This window comes from Myotis brandtii, unplaced genomic scaffold, assembly GCF_000412655.1.
Source record: "Myotis brandtii unplaced genomic scaffold, ASM41265v1 scaffold143, whole genome shotgun sequence".
Lineage (NCBI taxonomy): Eukaryota > Metazoa > Chordata > Mammalia > Chiroptera > Vespertilionidae > Myotis > Myotis brandtii.
In genome coordinates this window covers 4,422,513-4,431,591 of record NW_005355115.1, presented here as the reverse complement: position 1 = coordinate 4,431,591, position 9,079 = coordinate 4,422,513, and the positions used below count along the sequence as shown (strand labels likewise).

General features: G+C 54.4%; 1 protein-coding gene across 1 annotated transcript; it reads left to right on the top strand.

Moving 5' to 3' along the window:
* The first annotated feature begins 3,237 nt into the window (after positions 1–3,237).
* Positions 3,238–7,741, top strand: CNPY3 (canopy FGF signaling regulator 3). The gene is made up of 6 exons (XM_014535411.1): positions 3,238–3,242; positions 3,356–3,535; positions 4,427–4,523; positions 6,108–6,230; positions 6,457–6,574; positions 7,079–7,741. Exons 1-6 carry the CDS (start codon positions 3,238–3,240, stop codon positions 7,282–7,284), a joined length of 729 nt encoding a protein of 242 aa, XP_014390897.1. The 3' UTR covers positions 7,285–7,741.
* The last annotated feature ends 1,338 nt before the right edge of the window (positions 7,742–9,079 follow it).

The window sequence follows — 9,079 nt, the reverse complement described above, 5'->3', positions numbered from 1 at the left end:
CTGAGCGGGACCCCGGGACACAGGGCGGGCGAGAGAGCGGGTCTCGGTGCACCGGGAGCTCACAGACCCGTAAAGACAAACCATTGCCATCAGGGCAGTAGATGCCTTGATAGATGAAAGGCAGGGTTTGGGGGCCGGGAGAGCCCCAGCTCGTCTCCCGGGGGTGGGGGAAGGCTGGGTGCGGGGGGGAGTCGGGGAGGCCCCGCAGAGGAAGCGGAGAGAAGGTAGGAGTGGCCGGGGAAGAGCAGTAAGGAGAGGCCCACGCAGGAAACCGCAGCGCAGGGCCGGGTTTGAGGAACTGAAAGGATTCGTATGACTGGTCCTGGGGAAGAAGAACCCGAACCCTCCTCCTTGTGCCCGCACCACAACCCCATCTGTGTGCCTGGCCGCCTCCTCGCCAGCTGTGAGCTCCCTGGGGACAGAGACCTTGTCTCAGATATTTTTGGAATAAATATAAATAAACGGGGCTGTGGGGGTGTGTGGAGGAAGGAGGGGCTGAGGCTTAAGGGGTCACTTTGAGAGACTAGAACCTGGGGGGACTTTGTGAGGGAGGAAGATTTTAGGAATATGGAAAAAGAGAGCATCCCAAAGACCTAGGGGTGCAGGTGTGGGGAGGGAGAGAGAGAGAGAGAGAGAGAGAGAGAGGTGCTAGCACATGAAGCAGAGATCCGGGCCCACCTTTTCTTCCTCCCCTCCATTCTCCTTCCCACCTCCCAAACCCCAGGCCACCCAGAAAGTTGGCTATGAATCTGTTTCATCCCAATTCACAGCCTCCTGCAGGCCAGATGTCCCCTAAGCACTGGGAGGTGGGGGGCCGGAAGGGTGTAGAACACATAATCCTTCCCTTTGAGGGATGAAAGGTGAGATGCTTCCGAGCTGGGCCGACGTCACGGGCCGTCTCCCGGGATGCAGTCCAGCCTGTGCCTTCTCCCTCTCTCCCTTGAACAGACAGAGGGCTGCATGCTTTCCATTCCCTCTTCCTCCAGTGCTGACCGGGACCCTTTGGGGGTTTCGCTTCCTCTCCTCTGTTCACTATTTTATTCTGATACCAAAGAGGCCCGACTGTCTCTCATATTATTCTCAGAAGCTCACATTTCTTTTCCTTAGAGGCATTCACAGACTCATAGAAGCGTAGGGCTGGCAAGGATCTTAGAGATCATTCTAGCGCAACCTTATTTTGTAGGTAACTGATAAAGATTCCTTGAAAAGATTTTTAGTCACAGGAAGGCTTGGCAAACTCCAACCCTTAGGCTCTTAATAGTGTATTTACTTTTATCATTTTGTTATTAAATGCTGACCGTGTCTGGCCCACAAAGCCTGCCTCCTGGCTTAGTAGCCTGAGTGGAACAGGCCTTGGCACAGAGAAAGGAGAACTTGCCCAGGAGTGTCTGGGGTGGGTGCCGTCAGTCTCCCCCAAGTCTGGATCCCCAGAGGGGGTCTTGAAGAGGTAAAGTTTGGAAGAGTTGAGAAGCAAGGTTTTGGCCGATGCGTACGAGAGAGGTAGGTTGATGGGTTCCATCCTTCTGGGCCTGGAACACTACATGCTGAGTGCGTCGGAGAAGGGGGCAGAGGAGCCAGAAAAATGATGATCTTGCACGAAGTACAGGACAGCAGGGGGAAGGAGCCCGGATGGTCCTGGATGGAGAGCCAGGGAAGTGAGTCGCCCTCAGTTCATTGCGGACTCTGAGATCACCAGCTTCTATGTTGGAATTTTCGTGTGTCCCAGTTCTCCAAGCCATCTAGTAATGTACATGTTACAGTTCCACCAAGCAAGCCTCCAGGGATGCATTTGTTTTGGTGGCAATTGGTTCTCTACCCAACTCTCCCTCAGTGTTATAACAATGCTGATGGCTTGCTTGTAGCCTTCAGACCCTGTTCTACTCAGAGGCATCAGAAGCTGCTCAACCACAAACACAGTCTCCCTCAGCAATACCTATCATGCATCCAACACATACAGAGTCCCAGACTAGAGGAACACAGAACAAATCCAGGACACGCACTCACTCTGGGTACTCCTGTGGTCTGATTAGAGAGACACGTGAAATGACCAAAGGCCCTCAGTGAGAGCATGGATCCTGCACAGTCCTGGGATGAAACCAAGAGCAGGTGGGGATTTGGGGGGGGGGGGGGGGGGGCTCAGTTGGTTGGAGTGTCGTCCGCACACTGAAAGGTGGCGGGTTCGATTCCTAGTCAGGGCACATCCCTAGGTTGTGGGTTCGATTCCCGGTCAGGGTCGGTATGGGAGACAAGCAATGGATGGTTCTCTCCCACATCCATGTGTTTCTCTCTCTCTCTCTCTCTCTCTCTCTCTCTCTCTCTCTCGCTCTCTATCTCCCCTTCCTCTCTGGGTGAGGACTAAAAAAAAGAAAGAGCAGGTGGGAATGGTACAGAAAAGGATTCCTGGGGGAGGAGACTTATGGTGAAGTTGGGAGAATGGGTAGAAAATCCCCAAGGCGCTGGAGGGCAATAAGCACTTCCTAAGGCTTAAGGCACTTCACGCCTCAGTGGTATCCTTCCTTGTCAGTGAGAATTATTTGTTTATACTTCTTCCTGCTCCATTAGCCTGAGTCCCTGGAAGGGAGGAAGCAACAGAAATAAGGTCTCTGGAGGGGACCGAGCAAAGTTAACTTTGCGGGAATAGAGAGCTGGTGTTGCACAACATATGAAATCCAGCAGTAAAACAGTCATAGGAGACATGTAGGGGACAACTGGGGAAATTTGAATATGGACAAAGTATCAGATGACCTCGGAATTACTGTCAATTTTCCGAGTAATCAAAATTGTTCTGCGGTTAGGTAGGAGCAGGTCCTTTCTCTCAGGAGATGCGTGATCACATATTTAGGGGTGAGAGATGGTGATGTCTGCAACTTACTTTCAAAATGGCTTAGCAAAGACAATGTATGCAACAAAAACACAATGTATACAGGTGTGGGCAAAACTAGGCTCACAGTTGTGAGCATGCAAAAACAGTTTATTCTTGTATTATTTATTTATTGTATTATTTCTGTGACACAACTGTACACCTACTTTTGCTCACTCCTTTCAAAATTAAATGATATTTTAATGATATTTTATCACATTGTTTCATGTTATGTATTGGAGAGAGCCGCTGGTAAATCATGAACCACTGTTGAATATGAACGGAAGGCATATGTTCATGGTACTCTTTCGGCTTTTCTATATGTTTGAAAATTTTAAAACTAAAATGATTGCGGGGGGGCAGAGGAGCTGGGAGGAATGAAGTCAGTGGGATAAGGGCCAAGAGTGGACACGGGGCAGTGCCAACGCCTTCTCTGCCCCAGCCGGACTCACCCAGGCTGGGAGAGGCATTGACTTGAGTTTTTCTTGCTGGGAGCGGGCTCCCAAAGGACACGTGTACTCAGCCGGCTGTGCTGTGTCTCCCTCTCCCAGTGTGCAAATACGTCGCCGTGGAGCTGAAGTCAGCCTTTGAGGAAACTGGCAAGACCAAGGAGGTCCTTGACACAGGCTACGGCATCCTGGACCGGAAGGCCTCCGGAGTCAAGTACACCAAGTCGTAAGTGAATGGGACCCCTGGCCTGGCCGGCTTTGTCCCCAGGCTTCAGCAGCCTGGAGTTCCCTCCCCCCCTTCTAGCCGGGCAGACCCACCAGAGGGAGGCAGCTCTAACTGAGACCTAAATTCGCCCACTGGTTCTACGCCCCAACTAATTGGGTGGCTTTCCTAAATCCCTTAACTGCTCTGGCTTCACATTCCTCATCTGTAAAAGCTAGACTGTCATTCCCAGACTCTTGGATTTCATGGACCAATGCAATTTAAAAAATATTGGTAACACAAGATTACCAACATTTAATTTTGCCAGGTATAAATATCAAAAACAAGCCAAAAAAAAAAAGCATAAAACTTCCATCAGCTATGATCTTCCTTTCAAAATTAAATATATATTTTTATTGAATTTTTACAGAGAGATAGAGAGTTAGAAACATTGATGTGAGAAACTTCGATCAGCTGCCTCCTGCACACCCCCTACTGGGGATGTGCCTGCAACCAAGTTACATGCCCTTGACCGGAATCGAACCTGAGACCCTTCAGTCTGCAGGCCGACGCTCTATCCACTGAGCCAAACCGGTTAGGGCCTCCTTTCAAAATTAAATGATATTTTAACATCAAAATGTTTTACATTTTGCTTTATTTAAAAAAAACCTACAGCATCATTGAGCTTTATAAAAAAACAAAAATTCCTTCCCGTAGAGCTGTTAAAGTTTTGTCTCTCTGGTCTGTGTTCCAGCATTTCAGAGCACCCAGACCAGATGACCTATCTCCCTTCCAGCTCTGACTTCCCGTTGGTGAGATGCGCAGGCGTTGGGGTAGCAGGGCTGGCGGGACGGACCACTGACCCACTGGGGCTGGGAGGGGGGCTCAGCCCCTCTCGTGCTGCTGTCTCCACAGGGACTTACGCTTAATCGAAGTCACCGAGACCATTTGCAAGAGGCTCCTGGACTACAGCCTGCACAAGGAGCGGACCGGCAGCAACCGGTTTGCCAAGGTGGGACTGTGCTTGTCCTTGTTCCTTGCTGGGGTGGGGCCTGCATGTGGCTGAGTGTCTGCTGGGGTGGGTGTCATTTGAAGAGCCTGCCCTGGAGCTTCCCCCCGTGGCCTCTTCCCATTCTTGTGGATTGCTGTTTGCTCTCCTCCTGTCCTGGGTGGCCTGACTTTTCCTGGGCAATAGGCACGTTCATGATGGCGGGGCCTGCCCGTCAGGGTCCGGCCTCAGTCCAGGCTGGCGGAAATGCTCCAGAGTGCAGCCCCCGGGGGGCCTAAAGCCCTAGTGCAGGGGGAAGTCGGGAAATCAGGGTTCAGAGAAGAGCCCAGAGACTCTTGATGGTGACTACCCTGGCCTCCTCTGGGACCACGGGGCACATCCCTCAGCCTCCATCCGGTGCCTCTGTGACACCTAAGGCACTTACTACACCACCAATGCTTCTCCCCCGGAGAAGGAGGTTTTTACAACAAGGCCCACATTTCTTTGTCTACATCTTCAGCGCCTGGCACATAGCTTCACCAAAGTCCCCTCCTAGCAAAGGAGATCAGCGTGAATTTGGCCCTGGCTGGTGTGGCACAGGTGGTGGGGCGTCGTCCCGTCCACCAAAGGGTCTTGGGTTGATTCCCACTCAGGGCACATGCCCAAGTTGCAGGCTCTCCCCCTCCCCCGCCCCGTGGAGGGTATGCAGGAGACAGCCTATCGATGTTGTGCTCTCACTTTGATGTTTCTCTCCCTTCCTCTCTCAAAATCAATAAACTATTTAAAAATAAAATAAAATTTGTATGAATTTTGTACCCTAGTTGAGAATACATTCATGTTTGCTTTACTGTAAGAATGTTAAAAGTTATTTTTCATAACAAGAAAATTAGAAACCTAACCATCCATCAGACAGGGCGTGGCTAAATAGATTGATTCAGTGGCCTGTTATACAACTGAAAAACAAAGGATGAGGTGGCTCTGCAAGGACTGAGCTAAAATCTTCTCCAACGTGTGTCACTAAATAAAAAAGGCAGAATAGTGTGCGAGATAGACATTACGGCTGTGTAAAAAGTGTGGGTGGGGTGAGGAGGAGGTATTTGTATGTCTGTTTGCATGTTTGTGTGCATTATCTCTGGGAAGGCAGTTTGCTGTCTCCGGGGAGAAACCTAGGTAGCTGGCAGAAATGGAACAAAGAGTCTTTCCTGCCTTGCCCGTGCCCTCTCCCCAGCGAGGAGAGACACAAGCCCTAGGAAGAACCCCCGCAGGGAGCGGGCCTTGGGGTGGGGAGTGAGTGAGCCCAGCCACAGTGCAGGGGGAGCCAAGGCAAACATATCCTGGAAAAGGAGTGTCCATTCAGAAGGCCTGAGGGCAACAGCAGACCTGCTGGAAAGGATAAGGTGTGCGGAAGCAGGACAGGGCGTGTGCGCACGCGTGCACATATAGGGGTTAAGGGAGGTACACATAAAAGGGGAGAGGAGGGTGAGGTCAAGTGTGAGGAACCTTGGAGGTCTTGGCTCCTCAGAGCTGGTCCTTGGGCCTGTGCAGCCCTGCCCAGGAGGGCAGGAGGCCGGGAAGGGACCCCCTCTCATGTCCGGTCGCCTCTTCCAGGGCATGTCAGAGACTTTTGAGACGCTACACAACCTGGTACACAAAGGGGTCAAGGTGGTGATGGACATCCCCTACGAGCTGTGGAACGAGACCTCTGCAGAGGTGGCGGACCTCAAGAAGCAGGTAGGCCCTTCGGCCCACAGCGGCTGCTGTGCCCCCGGGGGTGGGGATGGCTCTACTGCTGAGGAAGGCCACCAAGAGTCGAGGGACATGGGTCCTCTCACCTCTGGCTGCAGTTTGCTCAGGAGAACCCGGCCACCGCCTGTCTTGTGTGGGCTGAGGCTCCGCTGAGCTCCTCTGAAGGGAACCAGCGCTGGGGCCTTGCCAACGCGAGGGTTGTGATTAACAGTGCGACGTGCTGGTGGAGGAGTTTGAGGAGGTGATCGAGGACTGGTACCGGAACCACCAGGAGCAGGACCTGACGCAGTTCCTCTGCGCCAACCACGTGCTGAAGGGCAAGGACACCAGTGAGTCTGAGGGAGGGAGGAGGCAGGGCGGTTGGCCCTCGGTTTCATTGTTTGCTCCCCCTCAGGGGAGGTAGGCAGGGGGACGGAAAAGAAATAAGAAAGAGGGTGTTGTCCTGCCTGGGTGGCTCGGTTGGCTGGGCATCGTCCCGTATACTGAAAGATGGTGGGTTCAATTCCCTATCAGGGCACACACCCAGGTTCCAGGTTCAATCCCCGGGGTGAGTACAGGAGGCAGCCAATCGATGTCTCTCCCCTTCCCACCCTGAAATCAATTTAAAAAATTAAAACAAATCACTGCCCCCTGGGAGCTTGACGTGACAGGGTGGGTGAGAGGCACCAAGCCAGGTGCAGAACAACAGAGAACTCGGGTGCCCCGGCGGGGCCTGGGCCACAGTGAGGTGGGATAGGGGCCTGGGTGTCAGGCAGCCGTTCCGGCTGCCACTCCCGGCGGCTCCCCAAGCAGGGCTCCTCACCCAGCAAACCGGTCTCTCCTCCTCACTGCAGGTTGCCTAGCAGAGCAGTGGTCCGGCAAGAAGGGGGACACGGCCGCGCTGGGAGGGAAGAAGTCCAAGAAGAAGAGCAGCCGGGCCAAGGCATCCGGTGGCAGCGGCAGCAAACAGAGGAAGGAGCTGGGAGACCCCGGCCCCGAGGAGGACGAGGGCATCCAGCAGGCATCTCCCCTCACACACAGCCCCCCTGATGAGCTTTGAGCCTAACCTGGCAGCCCCTGAACCCAGACTCCTGACGTGGAGGTGGAAGAATCTGGGGCCCGGCTCTGGCAGGCAAATACAGCTCTCCCGGCCCCGGGTCCTCCCGGCCTCGCTGGGTCCTCTTCCTGGCGGGGAGAGGCACAGCTCTGGGAAGAACTGTGATGGCTACGTCAGCCCACGCTGGCCTTTTCCCACTGCCAAGCATTTCTCTCCTGGCAAGGCTTCAGGCAGGCCGTGCGGTGTGGGACTGCGAGAACTCGGTGTGAACTCAGGGCGGCAGGTGTCGCTGGGCCCCAGGACTGGAGCCCTCTGGACCCTGTGGGGCGGGCACGCCTGCCCCCATCGGAAAGCAAGACTGCAGGCCCCACCCCCTCCTTTCTCTCATCCTCCTGTGGACACCTTGTGCTCTGCCTGGCCCTCCCCAGGGTTCACAGAGTAAAAACCTTTTGGCCTTTTTTCTGATTGCTGAGTCACCTTCAGCCCCTCAGAGGGGCCTCGAGCCCCTTGCTGCTCTTTCCTGCCCTTGACCTTCCAGTCCTGGGGGCTGAGGATGGGGAGGGCCTGGGCTATTTTGGGGTAAAGGGCAGGCACGGGGTGAGGCCCAGCACAGTGCCTGGCCCCTCCCTCAGGCCAGGAGGGGCCTCATTTTTGCCCTGAGCACCCGGCTGCCCTCATTCCCACCTCCATGTGGCCCTGCCTGTTGGTCTTGAACCTTGTTCCCTGATTGATCACTCTTGCTCTAGCTGTTGTCCCTGGAGCCTAAGGGGGAGGACACCCCAGTCCCCCGAGGACAGCTGGTTACACCATGTCCTCTGGGAGCAGGGAAGGCTGGCCTCTGGGGGGATGGGGTGGAGGCACTGCCCAGCCTGTCCTGAGGGCAGGGATCGGGAGGTACTGCAGAGCGCTTTGCTTTCCCACCTGTGGACTGGGTGCTGTTAACCCCATCTTGCAGCAAAGGAAACAGGCTCAGGTCAGGGGGCATGCCCCAAGTCCTACTGTTCGGTGTACAGCTGGCACTCAGACCCTGGTTTCCAGACTGCAAGCCCAGCATTGTCTCCACTACCCCACAGCCGCCAGGGCGCCACCCCCAGTGCCTGGCACTGGCAGTGTGATTCACATGGAACTGGTTTGGTTGGGTTTCTTGGCCGTAACCTACCTCCACCAACAAGACTTTTTTAAAAGGAAAATAGGAAGCAGCTGTTGCTTCTTAGAAGGAGAGAATGGTGGGAGGTCCCACCAGCACTGGGCCCCCACCAAGTCCCCTGTGAGCACCCACACCGAGACCCTCACTCCCCTGGGCCGGGCCCTGTGGGCAGGAGGGGATGCACTGCTGAGGTGCCCCAGATTCTTCATCTTCTGGTGAAGAGGCTCTGGGAGTGAGGGGTGCCCTCAGCCTGGGCTCAGCCTCTTCCCCAAGTTGGGGCAGCCAAGGCCATGGAGAGTGGAACAAACTGGGATTTTATTCCCTCTGGTCAGTGAGGCCTTGAAGGATATTTTTGGGTCTGTCCCCCACTGCCCCACCTCCAGGGCTGATCACTGCTCCTGTTAAAAGGGCTGTGGGATTCCAGCGTAGACTCAAGTTCTAGCCTCAACTTTGTTCTGCGCACAGGAAATGGCGGGTTGGGGTTGGGGACTGGAACGCAGGGCTGGAAAACCATTTGCAAACCCCTGGGCTGTCCCTAATCCAAACCCACAACCTTCAGTGCCTGGCTTACGTCTGTCCCCAAAGCTTTATTGATCCTTAGGGTAGGATGAGGCAAAGATGTATCCTCTTACCAGGGTGGTGGCCCAGAGG